At 45.4% G+C, this 23,450-nt stretch overlaps 2 protein-coding genes across 2 annotated transcripts in view; one reads left to right on the forward strand and one right to left on the reverse strand.

Moving 5' to 3' along the window:
• TNFRSF1A (TNF receptor superfamily member 1A) lies at positions 1 to 18,129 on the reverse strand. The gene is made up of 10 exons (XM_039717789.1): positions 16,039 to 18,129; positions 7,025 to 7,226; positions 6,587 to 6,715; positions 6,065 to 6,211; positions 4,131 to 4,212; positions 3,747 to 3,814; positions 3,414 to 3,533; positions 3,034 to 3,071; positions 2,118 to 2,277; positions 1 to 1,595 (listed from the first exon to the last, which is right to left on the reverse strand). Exons 1-10 carry the CDS (start codon positions 16,075 to 16,077, stop codon positions 1,294 to 1,296), a joined length of 1,287 nt encoding a protein of 428 aa, XP_039573723.1. The 5' UTR covers positions 16,078 to 18,129; the 3' UTR covers positions 1 to 1,293.
• The window catches only part of CTC1 (CST telomere replication complex component 1), an 18,096-nt gene continuing 10,721 nt past the window's right edge, over positions 16,076 to 23,450 (forward strand). Inside the window, exons 1-7 of the mRNA XM_039717743.1 lie at positions 16,076 to 16,380; positions 17,398 to 17,491; positions 18,099 to 18,275; positions 18,910 to 19,043; positions 20,326 to 20,572; positions 21,457 to 21,653; positions 23,202 to 23,346. Coding sequence (XP_039573677.1) covers positions 16,076 to 16,380; positions 17,398 to 17,491; positions 18,099 to 18,275; positions 18,910 to 19,043; positions 20,326 to 20,572; positions 21,457 to 21,653; positions 23,202 to 23,346 — 1,299 coding nt within the window. The remainder of the gene's footprint in view (positions 16,381 to 17,397; positions 17,492 to 18,098; positions 18,276 to 18,909; positions 19,044 to 20,325; positions 20,573 to 21,456; positions 21,654 to 23,201; positions 23,347 to 23,450) is intronic.

The raw sequence follows: 23,450 nt of genomic DNA on the forward strand, positions 1-23,450 counted from the left end.
TGAGCAAAACCAAAACAGAGGTAAAAATATTCACTTTATTTCAGAACATTTAGTGCATTTACAATAGAAAGTTTGTCTCCGATCAAGGGATTAGAGACTGAAATAACACATGTTACAAACATGTGGACAACCTGCACCTGGTGCAGGCTAGTTGCATTTTTCTACATCTGGTTCTCCCAGGGTAATTCTGGTGAGAAAGTGATGGGGAGAGCCTGGAGATGGTACTGAAGGGCTCCCATAGCCAAGCAGCAATCACAGAACACAGTCCGGGAAGTAGTGTGCAGTTATTCAACAGTTGCTAAAATATCTATACAGACACGTACACAGTCCCATTTGCAGTTAGATTCATGGAATCATCCATATGTAGATAAGCAGGTAGACACAAGCCTACCAGCCTGTGTGCCAGCACAGATTTGCAGAGGTGCTCGTGCTGCCTGTGCTCATGCATAGGTACCACCTCCCCCAGGCAGATGCACACACTCCTTGCCACCCTGCACTTGGACAGACACACAGGCAGGTGTTTTGTTAATGCTAATTTACATGATTTCTAGATACAGGAAAAAAAAAAAAACTTGAGGAAAAAAGCACCAACCCTCTCATCTGACTCACTGGCTTGGAATTCTTACTCCTCTGGAACCTGAGGGACGTGGTGTGGAAAGGATAATGTCCTCCCGTTCCTCGCAGAGAGAGAACCAGTTCTGAATCTCCACGAGTCTTCTGCTACATGATACCTACTAGTTGCTACCGAGAGGGGGCAATCCTCTCCTGCTCCCAGAAATAGGCACATCCTCCCACCACTTCCTCTGAGTCAGATTTAGCAATCGAAAGGCTGCAATATGAGCCACTTCAACTGGGTGATCTCGCAGAAAAATAGATCTGCAAGAAGTGAGTGAGTACTTTAACATCTGAACAGTCAGCTTAACTAAAGCACCCTACAAGTTTACCCACCACACGATGTGTGGAGTACCTGTTTCAGCAACAACTTGTCCATAGAAGCTGATCTATGATCAAGTCACTCAGAGCTCCTATTTGCATCTTGGTCCGAGTTCACACACCACTTCCTTTATGAGGTGCTTCCCCTCCTTGGGAGAGGAGGTGTTGCAGAGGTCTACTGTGGCTTAAAGGTTGAACTACGTGGTGGTTAAGAAGCAAACCTCAGCCTTCCTCCAGCATAACCTGCTGCTGTCTCCAACAAAATCAGCTGACGGGTTTCACAAAGATGGGGAGATATGAGGAAAGAAAGAGAGCTATGATCCCCTCTTAACAGTCAAAGGCAGCTAAAGCAGAAATAGATTAAAGGTGGTTGTGGAGGCTGCAGGGCTGAGGAGAGTTCTGGTTTAGCAAAGCTTCTTGAATGGCGTCACTGCAGCCACTGAGCTCCATCTGGTTGAGAACACAACTGATGTGCTCCACAGTGGCAGCACGGCCCATCTGCAGTGTCCACAGCCGGAGCATTTCGTACTGGGCGTCTCGCAGGCGCCGGTGCTCCAGCTCGATCCGCTCCAGGTCGTAGTCACTCAGGCCCAGGCGCCGCACAAACTCCTTCCACCGCGACGGCGGCACGTGATCCACCACGGTGTACAGGATAGCAGGGGCTGTGAACACAGAGGGAAAACCCTGAGACGTAAGATTCTTCGACCTCAAGGAGGATGTGAATAATCCAGGGCTGGAGGTTGCCCTGGTATCTTGCATTGTCCCCTCTTGTTCAAGTTTTCTCCAGTTCTCCAGAGTAATCACACAGACTCCAGACTTGCTCTTGTCCCTCAAAATGTAATGGGAATGTTTCCATATGCTCTTGTATAAGGCTATGAGCAGAGTCAAGCACATTTGCTTAGGGCCTTGCTGCCATACATTCTTGAAAAAGAATGAATTATTGAAATTATTCTGGGTCACCCCAGAGACATTAAGACTGACAGCATGTCAATACATATGACAATCCATTTTGCTGGTAGGGAAAAGGGACAACAGAAAGGCCTTACACAAATACTTAGCATATACAGACTTGCAGGCTCTGGGCATGCTTCTGCATTTCTACTGTGCTGTGCGTGCATGGGTACACATCCAGGTCACATACATCCTTCTGGGGAAGGAGAGAAGGATGGAGGAGTTTCACTTACTGTCTGGAAGCTGTGTCTTCCTGGCAGGTCTGATGCAGTCTGGTAACTCATGTGAACTCTGTGGCAGAGGTGCAGGTGATAGGGTTGCCTTTACTGGCAATTCTGTTTCCTTCTGGGACTCAGGACGAAGGCTGGAAATTTCATTTATTTTTTCCTCAGCCTGAAAGACACATTACATAGAATTACCCACAGCAGCACAATACACCTGTCTCCTGCAAGTAACCACTAGCTTTATATGCTAAAATTTATCCAAGATAGATGGGGAGTGGGTGTTGAGATTTTATTCCTTCCTACATTACTTGTTTCAGCAGAGGACACCAAACATTTCTTTCCAACAGAACCCAAAGAGTTTAACTTTCTTTTGGCACGATAAAACAAGGAAAAAGTATTTCTTTACAAAACCAAGTAAGTCTGGTACCCAAAATCACCACCATTCTAGAAGCTCCACATGCCAGCTTTCCCATCAGCCTCCTCTGTAAGGCTGTGGAATCCCCACCTCAGCTGCTGTCTGGGCCCTCTTATTCACAGAGATACCTTGGACCTGAGAGAATACTGTGAAGCAGCACTGAGAGGCTTGTGGAGTCAAGATCTGAAGTGGAGTAAAATTAATTAAATCCTCCAAGCTTTGGGTACACAGAGAGAAAAGGGGATCAAGGATGAACTATCTGAACAAAATGCATCCAGGGAAAAAAAAAAGCGCCAGGAGTTTGAAAAGCATCCTCTAGAAGAGGGGAAGTAAAGCATTATTGGCTCCACCCTCTACAGGAAAAGACTTCTGAGTTAGACAGCCCTATTACTCAGCTCACTTGAAAATACAAGGCCTAAAAACAGCCCATGGGGAAAAATATTACTCCAGATCCCAAGCTAACATATTTGAAAGTAGAAGGTAAGCTCTTATACCCATCATCTTGCTCACCTGTGTTACCGGCTCCTTGGCTGTCTGTGGCAAAGAAACTTCAAAGAAAGAAAGAAAAAAAAGAAAGCAGAAATTATTTTCACTTCCTCTCATCCCAGAGAAAACAGGAAAGCAGCTACTCACAATTCTGCACTCAAAAATGTTTTATAGCAAAATACACATCCCAGAAATAAGGTCACGTGCACATCCAGTCACAGCTACGGGCCTGGATGCAGAACTGCAACAAGAGCCTTGGCTATTTAGCCCTTGTGCGACTCTGGCCTTGCAGCACAGCAGAGTAAGGGGATCCCACTTTTTCCCTCACACATGTGCACACACAAAACCACACAGAAATCACTGTCTGTCCCAGTCAATATCACTGCACGTGCTGCTGTACTCACCACAGGAGTAGACAGACACTGTCTTATATTTCTGGACCAGCTTCCCTACTTTACATGCAACACAGAGGACGAAGATAACTCCAAATATTGCAACAAGGGTGCCAAGTACAAGGTTTCCATCTGGACAAAAGGAAGAGAGCAAATGCATAAGTGACTAAGAAAAGAGGAGGTAAGTGCTAGAGGAAGAACAGCAAGTGGAGATTTGCAAATGGTAGGGAGAAAAAGGATAATGGTTTGACAAAGTGGAAAATATAACCCTTTACAAAAGGCATTAAGAGAACAACACCCCACAAGGAAAAGATTCCACTGCCCTTCAGTCCCCTGAGCACTCACTCAGCCCAGATGAAGTCGGTGAGGTAGCGACTGGGCTAGGACACCGCAAGCAGTCTTCTCCAGTGCAGCTGAAAGGGTGAATCAGAGAGGTGAGCACACGTGCAATGAAACTCTAGCCATTTCCAACCACCCTAATTAACAGACAAGTCAAGATGAGCCTGCAAAGCAGAGCAATGCACTGTGACTAGTGACTTTGGGCTCTTAGTGGGCTGATGCCTACATGGAGGAGACTGCAGGTGAAGACCTATTTGTCCCAGAAAGGCAATTAGACAATTGTAAAGTTATGCGCAGATAGAAGGAGTCATGAGAAGAATTTCCTCCCTCTGTGGAGCTCCTGCTGTCTCTCCTACTCAGCGGTGGGGCACACAGAGTAAAAAAGCTCACCTGTTGCAAGGCTTGCAAATATTACTACGTGACAGGAAGAATTCAGGTTTACATCTGCAAATGGCATCTCTGTTCTTTGAACCTGTAGAAGGAAAAAAAACCCCAGAAACTGTTGCCATAATCTGGACAAAGAAGAAACAAGAGAAAAAAAATCCACTCCAAGATGGATGAGAGATTATCCTTTTTTATGCCTGGAAAACTGCTACTGAAGAAGAGATAAAGGATTTAATCTACATATAAAAACAGAGTTGGGGGATGATAAAAGTAATAGAAGTAAGAGTGCCACTGTCGTGAAGGTGGGCACCTCTGTAGAGGCTTGGAAAGGGACTATAATTACAGAGCAGCTAGAATTAGTGTAATACGCAAAAAGCAGTAAAAGTCACCCAAGTTCAAGCATGACAGGAAGGGGAAACCACATAAGTCAGGCCAAGATGAGGGAGAAGTTGTCCCTGAGCAGCTGGGACTGGTGAGGAAGTCAGGTCAGGGCAGGGAGAAATCACTTGAAGTCATGGGACACATAAGCACTCTTCTGATGTCGTGAGTGAAAGGGGTAAGAAATGAAATAACTATCACTTCTAAGCAAGTCACAGGAGGGAGCCTGAGTAAAACAGGTGTGGAGAGAAGCAGGCAAGAACAGTGATGGAAGGACATCAAATTTCATGAGAGGAGGAGAAAATCTACTAGAACAAGGAGCATGCATTCTGTGGTGAGTGAGGGAGGGGAATAAAACAGTTCTACATCAGCCAAGAGGGAAGGAAGCTGCTCAAGGACAGTGTGAAATCATGACCCTTGAAGAGATGCTTAAGTGTGGAAACTGTGACAAGATGATTGAGCACTAGAGAGAACAAATTCACCAGATAAACTCACTCTGGGCAAGGTAAGAGATGAGAAAGGGATCAGGAGTAGCATAGTTTGCAAGGAACAGAGGATAGCTTTAAGGCAAGGTAGGATGTGGGAGCAGCTGGACTGGAAGCATGGGCCTGCTGGATAATTAAAGAACAATGACTAAATTAATTATAATTGTATCTTTGGTACAGATCATGACCAGCTGAATAAAAAGTTGAGAGGGGAGTGTGTGTCCTTGGCTGGAAGACAGCCACTGAGGAACTTGTGAAAGTGCAGATCTGGAAGACCAGTCGGGGTGTGAATGGGCACGGATGTGTGATGTCTTATTCGGCCGCACAGTCAGATCTGCCTGTGCAACCTTCAAAAAGAGCTGCTCAAGGAAATAAAGTCAGTTTGTGTTGCATCCAATACTGACTCATGCTTTCTCAGTCCTCACATCAAAAGAAGACATTTAAGGGACATGGAAAGAGTGTATAGTGTTTGTTGAAGATCTCTGATTCCTGACTGGAGATGAGGCACCTTGGAACAGCTAACACGAGTACTTTTCCCAGACACCTTGGGCATCATCCCAAGGTAATGCCCAATGCCAATGGCTGTAGTTCAGCATTACTAGCAGTTCTTTACTTTAGAACACTGCACAGAACACTGTGGTTGCTCAGCAATTGACTGATAAGCAGTTCAGCTGAGCACAGGGGCCAGAGGTATTTTCATCCATCGTACTCAAAGTGCTTCCAGCAGCTGGTAGGAGAAATGCAGTGAGCATCAGAAGGACAAACAAGGAAGGCAAGGGGAAACCTGCTCTAGAACATAAAAACCTTGCTTCAGGACAGGCAAGGCAGAGGCACCAAAATTAAGTAGAAAGTAGCTCCACAACAGCCAAAACCAAGAAACTGTTCAAGGACAAAAGAAAGCAGCTATGATAGGAAATGGATTCATGCCAGAGCAGGCAAAAATAGCAGTCTTTCTGGGGAAAGAGGGCAGACAAACCCCAGAGTTGTTCCAAAACTACCATCCTTTTAGTGCAAGGCATTGCAGCAGATCAGAAAGTCAGTACATCTGCACTGGAGCCATATCCATGCCATACTCACAGCTGGCAATAATCCCATCAGCACACGAGCTGCAGTTCCTACACTGGAAGTATTCAGATTCAGAATCAATCTGATACTGATTCTTATGACAGCCACACACAGTATCTTGCTTTGGGGTGCAGGGGGTCTCTACTATCTGCTGGAGTGCTGAGGAAAGAAAGGAGAAATTATTCCAACCTCTTCCTTCACTTTCAACTGAGAGCACTGTTATGATCATAGGCATTGTCATCCCCTAATTTTCACAGAAAAAGGCCAGAAAGGCCTGCAAACTGTATCTCAGACTGTTCCAATTTGGTAACCCTTATTCTTGCTGTCTCAAATCCATCCCCATACACTGCCTTACCCATTCAACTGCTTACTTTTCTAAGCTCCCTCGTTCAACTTGCCATTCCCTCCAGCCCTCATCCACTCCCATTTTCCTCAGATCCTGCAGGTCTGACAGTGACTCACCCAAGCTCCCTCGTTCAACTTGCCATCCCCTCCAGATTTTCCTCAGATCCTGCAGGTCTGACAGTGACTCACCTGCACGGCAGCGTTTGCACTGGAAGCATTTAGACATGGTGTTGTCAACAGCTGTGAATGTGCCATTGGCACATGGAAGACAGACAGTTGCCTGGTCAGGCCCATCACAATCTTTTGCCTTGTAGGTACCTGCAAGAAAATCACTTAAGAGAGCTCTGACAGGATGGCAAATGTATTGTCTTAGGGTGGACAGTAGTCACTGGTTCCTCAAAGAAACCCTGGAACTGATGCCATAAGGACCAGGTATGTTTCTTCTCACCAGTGTGAATGACACTGACAGCCCATAAGAGGAGAAAAGGAATAAGAATTTATCTAGGTAGGGATAAGTACCAAGCAAAGGGAGAGCTGATTAGCTGTAGGAAAGAGACAGTTTGAGAGTGCAGGACTGGAAAATGCCTCCCAGGTGAAAGTCATTACTACTGTATTTATTTTGCGTACCTGCATGACACCTCATGCAGCAGTGGGTCTTTCTGGGGTGTAGGTATTGTCCCAGTTGACAGTGCATCTGTTTCTTTTCTCTCCTCAAAGGGTTAGAGGGGTTTTTTCCATCCAAAGTTACCCGACGGACTTGCACTCTATATGGCACTGGAGTAATTTCTACAGATTCCTTTGTCAACACACAGACAAATATTAGAACAACCTGTAAATACAGAGGGAGGGAGGGAGGGAGAGGAGAGAAACAAGGTGAGAAACCATTATACACTCCTGCAGACTACACCTCTGACTTCAGCACTTAGAATTAAATAATGTCATTGAACTCATAGTTCAATTTACTTGGCTAATTCTGGTAATGGGACCCTCCACTGGCAAATATGTGTGTGGGGAGATGATCTACAAAAATAAACCCCAACTAATCAATGCCTGCCATCTATGATATTAATATACCGTTCAATGGCCTCTATGGCAAACTGGTTGTTTATAAAACAAATATTTTTCATTATGTGCATTTTATACATGGAATGCCTTGAAAATGCTGCAGCTTGCATAAAAGTTACACAAGAGCAAAGAAATGTTTTTATTAAGGAAGGAAGTAAAGCTGCCCATGTAGAAACAGTTCCACAGAGAAAAATGCATCTAGTACTTGCAGTTCCACTGAATAAATACACAAGATGGGAAGTTTGGAGTAAGATGGCAAGAGGATCTCACTGCCTACTAAGTACAGGAAATCTTCCAAAATGCCTCCTGAGCAAGCCAGACCTAGAAGCATGGGAAAGTTAAGGTTTTCGATTTATCCCCATGTCAAATGTACATTCTTCCTCTTAAACTGCAGCTGTTAACAATCAGCCCATACAGTTTGACACAAAAATGAGCAGTTTCTTCTTTTTCAAAATCTGTTAATATTTTATTTCTGTTTTTCCATTTGAAAGTTACTGTTGTCATGCCAGTCTTAACAGAAATATTAGGACTGGCATGACTGCCACATGACTGTAAGAGAGAGTGACTTTGTACATGAACCAAGGGTTAAAAGCACAGCTGTACCAATAATGAAGGATGCTGTTCCCTGGACACTGTTTTCAGGACACTATTCCCAGCACTGAAATTGAGAAATACACTGTTTGTGTAATGGCCAAAAGGCCTCCACTCTGGTAAGAGGACAGCATAAATGACTCATCAGCAAAAGATCCTCTACCAGAAGGATGGTAACAAGTTTGCAGCATATCACAAACACAACCCCTTTGTTTCTTGGTCCAATAGAAAAACAGACCTCAAGCATGCATTTCAAACATTCAGATAAAGAAAAAACACACAACAACAAAAAGGTTAAAAAAAAACCCCAACAAAACAAAACCTGGTCCAAACTTGGTCCAAGATTTATGAAACCTGAAGTCAGAAAGTTTCTACAGCAAAGAACCATCCCATACCAACCAGTGACTCCTGAACACTATGAAAGATTTGTCCAAAAACTACTTTATAGTACCATGAAGAAGTCCAGCAGCATGATGAAGACTTGACAACCTACATCCCTCGTCATCCTCTTTGCACACAAGTGATCCTAGCCACACCATCTGGACATCCATGTGTTAATGCCTCTGAGTGTGTTACAGATGTACCAATGAACTCTATGCATCAGGTCATGTGAATGATGAAAATCAACTAGTTTTTTTGCAAATGAACACCACCCTGCCAATATAATCTCACACAAAGTTTTATTATACTACCTTCCCTCTAATTGCAGTGTTTTCCCAGATTGCTTTTTTGAAAGTGTTTTTTTGAAGATGCCCAGCAGTACAAGTACAGCTTCAGCTAAGAGAGTTATAGCAAAAGCAAAGTAAACCAATAAGGGTAAACCACAGTCATGATACAAATTTTGTGGTAGCAAGCTTACCAAAAGATACATAGAATGACAGTCCTACACTGTCCTGTTTCTCTTTCAGAATTAAAGCCTTGGGGGAGAAAGGTACATACCTAAAAGTAACTTAAAACCTCAAGAAGGATGGAGTTTGCAACTGTGACAAAAACAAAACATTGTTTTTCAGAGAGCTCTGATATATTCAATAGACCAGATGCTAAAATGGTGAACAGGAAAAAAGAGAACCACATATTTAAATAGATAGCATTTCAGACTTCATTAGTTGACCACAGAATAATTGTAAGCACTCCAACAACTCCTCAGCGGAACTAAAAATCATTTCAGCAGCTGACATTACAAGATTTATTGCTTGCAGGAAAATGGATAGAAGATCCTTCACACAGATGGTCTGACACACTGATTCTCTAGCTAGTGATTAATCCCCTGATACAAGAATATAAACAGTCACCTCGTAAGTCACACAAGTCAGCAATAGAAAGAAGATAAAAGCATCAAAGATTAAGCCAAAAATATAGAGAAAATTGGTCAGATATACCTTCAAAGCCAAAAGAAAACAGAAGTATTTTTAATTTTTCAGATTAAGTGAAAGCATGTCTGTAAGTGTCATCAAAGCAGGGTTAACATGTTATGGAACACAATTTGAGGAACAGAAAGTCACAGGCCAGGAGTGACTCACACCCCAATGATTCAGCCATCCAGCAAAATCATTCACATGATGGAAAAAAAAAAAACAAAACACCACCATCTTAAGCAGGTCCCCAAGCCATTCAGTAATACACTGATTAATACCAATGAACAGCTTCATCAAATTCAGGTAGCACATGAAATTAGAACAGTCTGTTCTGTTTCAGTTGGAATATAACTGGAACAACCATATTACAACATGGACTGCAGAACTGATCAAAATCCTCAGCAAAACCACCCTAAGAGGATATGAAGGTGACCACACGGCAACCACTTGGTAATGAAAGTGACCCAATGAAGAGTGAGGAGACCCCCTATAATAATGCTTTCGATCCAGACTGTTGCTTGAGGGATAGGGAGTTTAGATCATACGGGTGATATTGCCCAGGAATTCCTTTGCTGGGGATCCCTCTTTTGAGTCACCTGGCTTAAGCTACCATGTAACACAGTTGATTTGTACCAGCAAATCTGTCTGATGGAGATGAGAGCCCGATTTTAAAAAATTCTTTTGCAGTTCCCCTCCTCTGGACACATTCAAGGACCTTCAAATCCTTAAATTGTGAGGCTCCAAACTGCAGCCAGCACTCCAGGTGAGGCCGCACCAGCGCTGAGCACTGGGGATGATCCCCCTCTGCCCGGCTGTGCTCTGTGTTTGATGCTCCCAGGACACGGCTCCTGCCCTCTGGGCTCAGGGCACACCCTGCTGACTCTCACTGAGCTGCTGCTGCCCCCAGCACCCCCAGGGCCCTCCCTGCAGGGCACTCCCCAGACACTCCTGTCACAGTTTGTACTTGTGCCCAGAAGTAACTCTGTCCCCATATTCAGGATCCAGCATTTGGGCTTGCTCAATTTCATTCCAATATTCATTGCTCAATGCTCCAGTTTATCTAGAATAAATACATTGAACAGAACTGGCCCTAGAATTGAGCCCTGAGAAACACTGCTGGTGATCAGTCACCGGCCAGATTTAGCTCCAAGCAGTGAAGCCTCAAGTCACTGACAAGAGTTTGCCAAGGCAAAGTTTAGAGGTCTCCTGCAAGTGAAATAAGCTGAATATCCATTGTTAGATGTACAATACACTCCACTTGCCAAGATAAAAAACCAGTACCCACCAAACAACTTCACAGTGATAATGTGTATTACCTAAGCCAAGTGGTAACTCAAACCACAGGTGATGCACACCACTGATTCACACCTACTCAGTCATTTCAGGGACTACCCAGGGAAAACAGAGTCAGCAGAAACTCTGGGGTTTACTTCTGAAACTGCCACAGGAATAACCAAAATATGGCAGAATGCTGCTTCCTTAAAACGTTCCAGCCCTCTGGGTGACAGCTGTGTTCCCTGCACATTCTCCTCACAGATAAGGCAACCCTAGTTCATTCCCATGCCTCATGCCAGCACTTACTGCCCAGCACTTCACCTACAATTAAAAAAGGCATAGCACAACCCCAAAGCTCTTCTATGCAATGTTTTGACAGCTGAGACAGGAGTTAGGAGCCTTTCCACAATTTTCATACTCAAATATTCTTGAATTACTGCCACCACTATGATTTACACCCTTGTTCCTGCTTTTGCCTCACCATGCCATGCACAGAGAACTGCAAGTGAGGTGATATCCCACCAGACGCAAAGGAAGAAAGGAAGGGCAAAGATGAAAGTGAGGAACAGAGCAAGATGCCAGAAAAACAGATGAGAGGGTAGAAATAAGGGACATTTGGGAGCAGTTTTCTCAGGACAAGGGGACATAAAGCACAGTAGCTGAAACAGAGGGACTGCATAAGGAGTGCAGCATGTCAGAGCTGCCCCATATTATCACCTCAGGAGGCTGGGAATACCAAATCACTCAGCACGAACACAGGTCATTTTGCTATCTTTAATACTGTTGCTTCAATATTTCTTGAGAAAACAGTACACCATACTAGTAGTTATAACTATCTGCATTGTGTTGTAAGTAATTATGAATTTCGTCTTTTAGTCTCAGCTTTATCATCATCAATGAAATCAATATTTCATTCATATAAATATATTTCATCATCCTTAATCCTCATGGACCAAGTTGCACAAAGATTCCATTGTAATAACTTAATCAACCACTTCTCTCAAAAAAGGCTTCCATTTTGCAAGTTCCATTTTTAAACTAATTAACTATCAACTATCTGCAAATAAGAGGCATTATGAGTCATTAGAGTGTCTCAAAATATTTCACAACAGCAAATTACCTTGGCTTAAGAATCCAGCATGACACATGCCTCATGTACAAGTATTCTACGCATAAATCATACGTCAGACTTTTTAATGAATCATAAAAAATTAGTCAGCTTGGAGGCTTGGGCAAAAACCAGTATCTTGCTCAGACTAATGAGCTACCAAAGAAATCAGAGTACAGGATTTACTCTTATGTTCTTTGTCTGGTTCAGCCATTTCCAAAAGCTCTTTGAGGTTCAAATTTGTTTTAGTTTGCTACACAAAGATGAAAGGGAAACCAGAACTTCTGCTTTAAACATTGAGAAATGTGCATTAAAACAACATTTACAGGAAGTTTTTGTCATTGCTTACTAAAATCTGGAAAGGACAAAAGAAGGCTACAAGAACTACTATGATAAATAATCCTCATTTTATGAAGATCAGATGAAAGAATGCTGTATTTCAGGCCTTGTCTAAATTCAGGAGACTGGTAATAGCTTTGATACAATGAAGAAAGGCCTTAGAAATCTTAACTTAAAAACTGAAAAAAAACTGTGATTATCTATAAAGATTGTGGACTTCATAATATATCATAAAGTATATAAAGTTAGAAGGCTTTTTTTCATATCAGTAAAGATTAAGGAAATAATGGAGAAGTCAGTAGGTGATAACAACCATAAGAAAATGTCTTTGGAAGCTTTCCCTCCGAGGACACTGATGGACATTGTGTCAGAGTGCCACGTTCACTGACCCTCGATACCCCAGCATTTTGGCTGCCTGTGTTCAGGGCTGAGTTCCACTGTGCTGTGCACAGCCTCTCATCAGAGCACCGATGGAGCAGGAGCCATGGGAAGGCTCAGGGAGGTCCTTACTTTTCCATCCTGAAATGATTTTCAGCAGGGCATGAGCCCTCAGCCTTGCCCACACTGTGCCACGGACCTGCTCATGCCCCTTGTCAGCGACTCACTAGGTGAATTTTTAACTCAGGTAATTGTCAAATGCTGAGTCTACTCACTGGAACAGATATATTCCTGTTTGGTTTAATAGGAAAATGTAGTGACACTGCTTTGAGATGTGCTTTCCACTGTCAGGTTCCTAAGAGCATAACACAAGGATATGTGTTAGCAAAGGAAGCACTCAGCTATCCAGGGATTAGGGAAGAGAACACAAGGCATCTGCCCCAAATACAAACAAAGCCTCTTTGTGATGACTAAAGAAAATGGGCAAGAAAGAGCAAAATGACAACACTAGGTTTACCACAAATAATACTGCTAATGCAGAAAATTAATTACTTAATGAAAAGGGAAAGGCATCCAGACTGACAGTACTGGTTACTTGTGAGAACAAAAATTGCCATGTAAATGTACTTAGCACAGACCCTAATGTAAACATTTCATTTGGCTAGAAGTAGTTAGTCCTGAAAACAGAAGTTAAAATTAGATGAATAAGTAATTAATCTTATTGGAGAAAACAATCAGAAATTCAATCAAATGCTATGAATTATTAGGAATGGACTTGAGAGTAAAACCAAGAGTGTTGTTATGACAATATATAGAGGATTGCATCTTGACTGTAGTTCTGGTCCCCAATCTTAAGAATATAAATTAACCCAAATATAATACAAAGAAAAGTAAAAAGGACCATCATTGGTACAGACTGCCACAAAGGGAATGATAAAATATACCAGTCTATAAAAGAGAAGCCTGTGCTAAGGATACTGTAGCAGGCTCAAAGCCATGAATGCCAAAGAGAAGATGAAGTGGGATGCGTGTTCTCTGTCTCCTCCAATACAAGAACTAAGAGGCATCACATAAGACAAGCAGCAGAAAGGTGCAAAACAAACACAGGGAAGTACTTTTACAGCCAACATGTAGCTGAGGTGTGGGACTCCATGAGAGAGTGCTGGACAGAAACCTGTCCTGGTTCCAAAACTGATCACCACACCCATAGGAGAAGGGGAAAAAAAGCCAGTCAGGAATGCAAAATATGAATATGCCATTTCAACTTGGAAATTCCTACAGTCCCAGTCCCATTGCAGCCAGGAAAGTATTCTTATTTTTCATTGCTGTACACTTGCCCTGCTCCAAAACCCTTGGCAGACACCTGTGACTGGTCACTACTGGAAACAGGCTGGTGGCCCAACAGCTCTTTCTCACAATGCACTTGGTGGCCTGGTTTCCAATTTTTATATAATGTAGCTTCTAACTCCAAAATGGCAGTTTCTCCCTTTACTTTGAAAATAAATGAGTGTCAGGGGTACCCTTATGGCTATTTTGTCTTTTTTCTTCATAAAACAGAATTTTCTTTAACAAATGAAACTTCCATTATATATACTATTTTTTTTTTATTTTAATGAGACTGTGCAGACAGATGCCATTTTGTCCACTGTAAAAGTTAGTGCATGGGGAAAACACAGAGCGCCTGAAAATTACTTTAAGGACAGGCAGAAAGAGTGAATGCATGGAAACAGGCTACAGGAAATTTTGAAGAATCACAGGAAATACACAAGAATCAGAAGAGCAGAAGGGAGGCATCGGGGGGGGGGCCAAGAAAGGCTATGAGGGTTATATGCAATTTAAATGACAGATGGATGGGCATGCAACGAGTGAGAGTGAGACCTGTAACTCTGGGCGGGGGACAAATAAGAATATTATTTAATTGAAAAGATATATGTTATCTGTAGGGAGTAGAATGCTATTGACAACTTGAAATTACATGCAAATAAGAAGGGGAAAACATCTTCAAAAAGAAATACCACTGAAGGACACTTCCTCCAGTACCTTATTTAACTGAAGATAATATAATGAATTTGGGGAATCCAATAGGTTTTTCCTTTTTTGCCAACTGAATGAATAATGTCACATATGGTACCTGATTTATACCAAAATGTGTGCACCTCTGTTCTTAAGCCATAAATACACTTTTCAGGTTTACTATCTGCTTTGAAATCTGTCCATAAATCAACAGTTTATGTGTCCTACTTAGGTCCCAGGATGATAAGTGATCCACAGCTGGAGTCAAGGTATTCCTTCTCTTCAGTTTTAGTTGTGTTGTCCTGCAACTACCAGCTTTAAGTCTAGTACTGGGTTTCCAAACCTTTCAAGTGGTAAAAAGAAACCAAGACCAAATCCAAACTCACCTGGAAGGTAACTGCACACATTGCAACTTTCTGACCACAAATTAACAACTAACCCAACATTACAAATCCAGTGCAGCCAAGTGCAAGTGTGCATTAGTGGATGCTCAGGTATTTCGGGATAAACAGTTTGACCTTGTAACCTCTACGGTAGAATTTATAGCCATGTCGTGATACTGACTGACACCACTCCACTGTCCCAGCTTCAGCACACATGTGCTGATACTCGATAGCAGTTCACGTCTGGAATCAGGTTACTCATAAAACTCTCCGGTATCTTTTACAACTTTTTCTCCTGCGAAATCACAAGGGGCAGCTTAAAAGTCCTGCGCTACAAAACCCGGGAAGACTAAAGAAGATCTACCGGCAGAGCTGAACTTGATTTTATACAAATCCCGTGGTTTGGGGCGTAGCTACAACCCTCTAATCTTTGCTCAAGCGGCCGCAGAGTGGCATTTGTGTGCGCCCGGCCGCACAGCGAAGCGGGGGCGGCTCATCATCCCCGGTGCCCGCAGAGCGGCGGAGGGAGCGGAGCGGCTCCGATCCCGGCCGGGCGGCTCCGATTCCCCTGCAGCGTGGGCGTGCCCGGCGTTAACGGCCGCGCCGCGGGCTTCAGGGAATCCACCGCCGTTCCTGTAAGCCCAGACGCCTTCTCCCTGAGTCAGGGACAAATCCCGGGAGCGGCGCCAGAGAGCTGGGTGCCCGGCGGAGGGCGGGCAGCGGAGGGAGGGAGGCGGCGAGCACGGCGGTGCCGCTGCCCCGCGGGCGCCCGGCGGATGGCGCGGCTCGGCCGCCCGACCCGCTACCGCCGCTCCTGCCGCTCCGGCGCCGGCACCAGCCTCCCCGGCGACGACGACCGCCCGCCCCGCCCTCCCGCGGACTCCCCGAGCCCCGTCCCACCGCTGCCCTCCCCGGCATGGGGCTACCGAGAGGGGAGCCCCAGCGCCCCGGAGAGGGCGAGCAGAAAGCGGGCTGTGCGCAGAGCGGCAGCGATGGGGAGCCCGCCGGCGGCCAGGAGGCTCGAAGAGAGCCCGGGCCCGAAAGCTCGACGGCGGACACCGCTCTGCGGGCCCGCGGGAGCGGAGGTGTCGCCGGGGTCCCGCCGGGAGCGGCCAAGCCCCCGCCGTGACTTACCGTCCGCAGCGAGGTGCGGGGCAGCGCCGGGCCGCGCATGGCTCCGCGGGCCGCTACATCCCCGTGGCAGGGTCCGCTACGTCCAGAGGAAGCCGCCCCAGCCCTACCCAGCGCCGAGAGTGGCTACCCCGTCTCCAACTTCCTGGCGGCGGCAGCAGGAAAGAGAGCGGCGAGCGGGAGGCGGCCCGGAGCAGCGCCGAGCCCCGCCCGCCCACCGCCGGGCGAGGAGCGGCGTCGGCAGTATTCCTTAAAAACCCAGAGGGACGAGCTGAAGGAAAGCAAGGGATGGCGCACCGAGTGGCTAAAGCTGCTAGAAAACACACGGGAAAGGAGTCAGAGGAGGTCCGGTCCGCTGAAATCTTAAAAGTTCTTGACGCAGGAGTGTTTCACTCTTCAGCTGTACTTTCCGCGTGAAAATTAACCATGTACTTGTAAGAAAAGGACTCTTTGCATCTTAATTTTAAAGAAAGGCATTTTGCAGCCACGATCAGCTCTATATGACCATCCTGTAGTTTTTAATTTAAAACACACGTTTTCTCGCATGCTCCGATGAACCAGCTGTACAGATGGTGCAAATATAAGCAAAACCAACATGGCATTCTGTGTAAGCCCTGCTTCATTTAATATATCCTCTTAGCATGTTTGAAAAACAAAAATACAGCTAGGAATGAGTGGCTAAATGATAAAGAACTCCCCTTCATTTGTTGCCCATTAAGACTTCCTCTTGCTTTCTGGAATTGTCTTTGTACCCCAGTAAAAGACATTAGATCAAGCTAATAAGCATTGTTTTGGAAGAATTTGCCCATTTCAGTACAAGATGGGTACAATTCACTCCATGGACTGCCTGAATTACTGCGGAGAAATCCAAACACCTCCACAGACTGATCCTTCAATGGAGTTGCTTATCTGTTGTGTGGAAGCCAACAACGGCACGTGCACAGGAAAAAAAAAGGAAGGCACTTTTCCACACTGAGGCTTGGAACAGCTCTGACTTCCCAGCTGCGAGTCTCAGGAGAGAAGGAAATAGCAGAATAACCTGTTTCCAGACTGCAGCCATCTCCAGGGACAGAGGTGGAAAAGATTTTTTTCCCGTTCTTTTCCTAGCCTCGAATGAGGACAATACAAAATTAGCCCCTAAAGGGAAAATTCTGGCGTGCATTCTGTGAAGGAGGAAATAATGTTTTTGTGGGCTGTTTCAGGTTTAGCACTTGGCATGTGAGTGGATGAGGCACATCCTTCAATCTTCCTGGAGCTTCAGCCTTCACAAAATAAAAAAAGGGCAAAAACCAGCCCCACTTCTCTAGTACTGCATAAATGTCAGAAAAATCCCTGTGAACCTTCACATTTGACTCCTCCCAGGTTTGGGGAGGGACATCTCACAGCCCACTGCACGCTTGACATTTACACCAATGTCAAACGCACAGCTACTTCCCAGCCTTCACCAGAACTCCAGGTCAGGCCTCCCTCCATCCCTGCCAGGTCTCCAGCGCTTCCTGAGGTCCTGTGGCTACGGGCTAAGGCTCGGAGGGACTGAGGCCACCCTCCTGTCACACAGCCAGTGTCTGACAGCCCAAGCGCTTTACTCCCAGCCCGCAGAGCTGTACTGGGTGTGCACAACCAGGTTTTGGTAGCGTGGGGACCACAGAGGTGACTTCTGTGAGCAGCTGCCAGAAACAACTCCTGTGTCTGGCAGAGCCACTGCCAGCTGGCTCCCAGATGGACAGACTGCTGGTCAAGGCAGAGCCCGTGAGAAATGGTGGCAATGCCTCTGTGCTAACCTATTTAGGAAGGAAGGAAAAGTTATTGCGCAGGTGTAATTGCGGCCAGAGAAGAGCAGAGGGAGAACATGTGAGAGGAACAACTTTGCAGACTCCAAAGTCAGTGGAGATGGAGGGGGGAAGGTGCTCCAGGCACCAGAGCTGAGATTCCCCTGCAGTCATGGTGAAAACCATGGTGAAGCAGCCCGTGGAGCTCCATGGGGATGCAGAGATCCTCTTGTAACCCATGGAGGAGCCCCATGCTGGAACAGGTGGATGCCTGAAAGAAGGCTTTGACACCGTGGGAAGCCTGTGCTGGAGCAGCCTCCCACCAGGATCTGCAGACCCCTGGAAAGAGAAGCCCGCTGGAGCAGGTTCCCTGGTAGGACTTGTGATCCTCCTCACGCTGGAGCAGGCTGTTCCCGAAGGAGTGCACCCTGTGGAAGAGCGGATCATGTCGGAGCGGCTCCGTTGCCCGCGGTAAAGGTTCACGCTGGCCAAGTCCGTGGGAGGGACCTGCTGGAGGAGCAGGGAAGGAGCCGTGACCGAAATCTCCATTCGCTCCCTCCCTGCGCCGCTGCGGGGCGGGGTGGGCGGAACGGGAAAGGTGTTTTTAAGGTTTATTTTACTTCTCATTATCCCGCTCTGATTTTGTTCGTAGTAAATCCAATTATTATCCCCAAGCTGAGCCTGCTTTCCCGGTGACGGCAATCCATGTGTGATCTCCCCCGGTCCCTGGCTCAACCCGTGAACCTTTGGTTTCGTTCTCCCTCCCCTGCCCGCTTGCGGAAGGGAGCGATGGAGCGGGGCCCGGCACGGCCCATCCCCACCCCACACGCTCCCGATCCCGCTCCCCGCACGCCGCGCGGAAGGGGCGGGAACAGCCGGGCAGCGGCGGCGCCGCCGATTGGACGGAGGGCGGGGAGGGGGCGGAGCCCGGCGCTCGCGCGCGGCTCTCCCGGCGGCTCCCGCGCGCTTCCCGCCTCCGCGTCGCGCGGCCCGCGCGGGCTGTCATGGCGGCGCCCAGCGCGGCGGTGAGTGAGGGGCCCGGGCGGCTCCGCGCCCTCCCCGCCGCCCGGCGCTGAGAGCCCGCTCCCCTCCTTTCCCCCCGCAGGAGCAGCGCTGGCTGCAGGCGGCTCGGGACTTCGTTCAGCGGGCGCTCCCGGACGGGCAGGAGCCGGCCGCGCTGGAGGCGGTGCTGCGGTGCCTGCGGAGCGCGGGCGGCGGGACGCTGCCGCTCGGCTACAGGTGACGGCGGCGCGGGGGGACGGGGCCCGGGGCCCCGCGGTGCCGGCTGCGGGACGGGGTAACCGCGGCCTTCCTGTGGCCTCGGGCTGCCCGCGGTGTCACCGAGCACTGTCTGCCGGGGGACAGCGGGTCACCGAAGCTGCCTTTGCACGGCAGCTTCCCGGCTGGGTCCTGGGGGGACCCTCCGGGCTCCGAACCTGTTGGCCAGCTCAGCTCAGCGCTCGGGTGTGCGCTGTTAAAAAAGGGGAGCCTAGGATAACGTGGTCCATATGTTAGTTGCCAAAAGGCTTTTGAGTGCTTACCGTCATGAAAAACATATCCATATTGGAATGTTTGGCTTGTCTGGATCTGTTTCTCGCTCCAACTTGCAGGATAATTAAAATCTCTGGCACGACCAGTATTGGGGGAAAACGTCAACTGGAATTGATTAGGGATTTGTGACTTTTAACAATTGTTAATAAATGTAGGTGGTTGATCTTCCACACCAGCTAAACTTATCTAATTTAAGCCATATATTTTCCTGTGTATTTATGACATTTAAACCAGACTTTGGTTCATTTTCAGGAGAATCTATAAAGAAGAGTTGAAGTACTTGGTATTTATCTCCTGTGAGGCCAGTGGTCTGTTTGTGTGCTACATCCACAGCTAACCACCAAGCTCTAGAGCACAAGGAGAGAGTCTCTTTGCTGCTGTATGTGATAACCATGAGCCAGTGTCCTGCTGTAGTTCAGGTTTCTCCCAAAAAGCACTCAACACATTTGATAAAAACATGGGCAGCACTGTGCTTTTGTGGATCATAGGTACCAGTGTTATTTCTGGTGGTGCTCTGTCTCCGAAGATGGAGCAGTTTCAGCTAATGGAATTTTCAGCTAATCCCCTGTTCATTTTCCTGCAAAATGCACAGCATAAGTACCTGCATAAATTTGGGTCTTCTGATTAATTTTTCTGTATCTAATTACTGTTTATTGCTGATTAAGACCCATCACTCATCTGGACTCTTTCTTGCTTTGAACTTTTGATACCTGCCTAATGAGGTGAAACTCTTCCAATTCACACTCTTTGAATTTGATTATGTCCTGCTACTGAGCAAGTGGGTATTGTGAACAGAGCTTCGGTTTCACAACCTGAAATTGTCAGTGAAACTCACTGGAAACCAGTACCAAAATCACAGGCTGGAGAACAGTTTGTGTTGGCTCTTTCAGTGTGGATATTAGGGTACTTTGCAAACTGAGTTCTTGTACATCCTGCTGTATTCTTGCTTTTTACTTTCTTTTTTTTCCAGTTTCATCTCCATCTCTGACCTGCAGCATAAGCAGCGCATACCGTGCTGCAGCCACCTGAGCTGGAGCACTAAGGAATTTAAGGAATGGTCTCATCAAGGACAAGGTGCTTTACCCATGCAGCGCGCTTTGCCAAGGACTTACCTGATCCTGGTTGGCTATTTAGCAGATGGAAGGCAAGAAGACAAAGAAAAGCTGGTAGATGGTTGCCTATACGTGAAGGACAATACTGGGATAATTCCATGTGAGGTATGTCCTTGGTCTGAGGGGTTCTGTGTTTGTTCCCATTTCTGGGGCAGCGTCACAAACCACCAGGGCTTCAGGTGTTCTGCCAGAGTCTAGTGAAGGAAGTAACACATCTCTGTAACAGGCAGGAAAACAGCAAGCTGACGTCCTGGGGAGAGGATAGAACATGGGAAATGTGCCTTTGCTAGGAGAGGAAATGCTGAATGTACTGGCATGGAAAAAAGAGACAGGCAGTACAGTTCTGTTCTGTTCACCACAGTACAAGGTGGCCTGGGAGACCTTTGCTGAATTCCAACTAGCGGAGCAGAAATAACTTTCTGGAGAGTTGTACTACGTGTTCAGTGATGCACATGCAGACATACTTTCAGGAAATAATAGCTTGCATGACACTTGACTTAAAAGCCTCCTGAACATAATTGCAAGTGGAGTCAAGATAGCAACCCCTACAGTGGTGGTGACAGAGCACTGAAGTTGTACCTTCCAGCGAGACAAAGTCTAGGAAAAAGTTGTATTGGTAAGAACTTCTAACTGAAAACACAGGGGCTAAAGAAAGCAGGCAAGAATTTTAGAAATATAGTGTGAAAATAACTAAGCCTTGCAGTAAATTAATTGTCACCTTTCTGTGAGGTTGTGACTATAAACGAGAAGTGCTAGCTGTAGAGTTCAGCAAGTCTGTTTCATATTTGCATCTAGAAGGACAGGAGTTCTCTGTGCAAGGTAAGAGAGTGGGCAGAAAACACTGCTCTCATTTAGTGATGAAGCCTGGCAGTAGGAGAAGAGTTTGTGATGTACATGCAAGGGTGCACTGGTAATGAACACTCTAAGTAGTGCTGAGAAAACAAACTGAAACTCATCTCAAGCTTCAATCTCATTATCTTTTCGTTTAGCTCTTGCACTTTGAACTGGACTGGCTGGAGTCACTGTTTGTCTTCCCAAGCTGGTCATATATACCACAGACAGACCCGAATGCAGCAGGGTACTTGGAAATCCTGGTGGATCCAGTGCCAGTAAATGCCCCCAGGGAAGTACTTCACAGCATTCCAGTCACTTCCCCAGTGTCAGCTGAGCCACTGCTTACCTCCAGGTAAACACCCACGGTGCCCAGCTCCTCAGAGCACTGTTGCTCTGCCTTGGCAGGTAACATGAAGAGCACTTGGCTTAGAAAGAGTCAAATTCTATTTCTACCACATGTGGAAACATAGCACTGAGTGGTGGAAGTAAAACTTACACAACAAAGCCACTTTTCTTTAGTCATCTGTTTCCCAGGAGTTTATTGGAATTGTTTCTTCTGTAATTTGAAAAAAATAAGACAAATTTTAAGTATTTCTATATGTAATTTCAAATTATAGAAATACTATTAGAACAGTGTTGATTCAACTGCCTTTGAGGCTAAAATTCACTCTTTTGATTAGCACAATTTTTTTTGATCCTCCAGTGAACCAAAAGTATACTTGAAAATAATCCTGTATTTTATTATGATGTTAATATGTTCCACTGGCCAAATTCTTATCAGAATACTGAGATAAAAGTGCCAGTGAAATGTCAACTGGTAGAAGTAACTGTGCTTTAGCTTACAGTATGTGAAAATGAGCCAATGGAATTGCAAATCTTAATAAGTTGATAATTTCAAGTCGTGCTAGATCATGTTTTATCTTGAGTAGAGAATTCCTGTTGTAATTTAATTACAATAAAATGTCACTAATCATGCTTCTTTCATTTCTTTTTAGTTATCTTTTGTTTTTATTTGGTTTATCTGCTTCTAAGAAAGTAATTCTAAGCTTAAGTGTTTGATTTAGCTCAAGGGACCTTTCTAAACAAGAAGACTATTTCCATATTTCAGGGTATGTTCTCAGACTTTTAATCTTCCATGTTACAACTAAAATGTTACAGTAAGGTGCTGGTATTGCTGTGTGTCTACTATTGATTGGCTTTTTTTTAAAGTCATAAAGTTAGATAATTGTTTAGATGTTTTGGAATCAAGAATGGTTTTGTTCAGAGTAAGTGGGATGGTTATAGTGAGGTCCAGTAGGAGCTGAAATTGAAATTTCAAACATAAATTTTTTGGAAATTACTTTTTTAAAATCTTTTGAAACAGCAAACAGAATTGATTCAAGAAATATAATCTCTCTTGCCTCTCATCTGCTTTCAATTTTGCTGCTCTTTCACTCTGTGTCAAGTTTGTTAGAAAGACTCCATTGTTGCTTTCAGGCCTCTTGTTCATAGGCTTACAGCTTCCACAGTGTCACGTTCCACAGACATACAAATCCAGATTTTGTTTTCTGCAGAAGAATTGCTTGTGACTTTTTTTTCTCCTTTAGACCAACAATTAGTTTGTTGTTTGTGGTAAAGCCTTTCATAACGTAGCTGTTGTCATGGAGTGTGTGAATTTGTTATTCTGTTCCTTCTGTCTTCAAATACTAAAATGTCAAAAGCATTTAGTATAGAAAAGTTAAATTACAAATTTTGTAGCCAAATATTGTTTTGAAAACCCCTCTGAGAGATTGACCATATTGCTTCGTTGGATCTGTTATTCCCGGACAGTACATGCTGCATATTTGTTTATTTTGCTTTTGGGATATCTTTGAGCTTTCTTTCATCTCTGATTTCAGTTGCCTCTTCAATTGTCCTCTAGGATTCCATGTAAGAAAAGATCAAAGCTTACTGTAGCAGGGGAATTGACCAGACTCGGGCCTCTCCTTTGTGTTCACCGCAAGACATTCTTCTTTCTGTTTCTGAAGTGCTTTGCATCTGCTGTTTGTGTCCCTGTGCTGGTGCAAGTAAGTCCTTGGAATTTTGCTCACAAATTCAGTCTGGATCTGTGTATGTGCTAGCTGTTGAATCTTTGAAGCTTGCCATTGATTTCCCCTAGTGATTTATTCTT

Source organism: Passer montanus, unplaced genomic scaffold (assembly GCF_014805655.1).
Source record: "Passer montanus isolate IOZ18808 unplaced genomic scaffold, ASM1480565v1 scaffold39, whole genome shotgun sequence".
In the NCBI taxonomy this organism is placed as follows: Eukaryota; Metazoa; Chordata; class Aves; order Passeriformes; family Passeridae; genus Passer; species Passer montanus.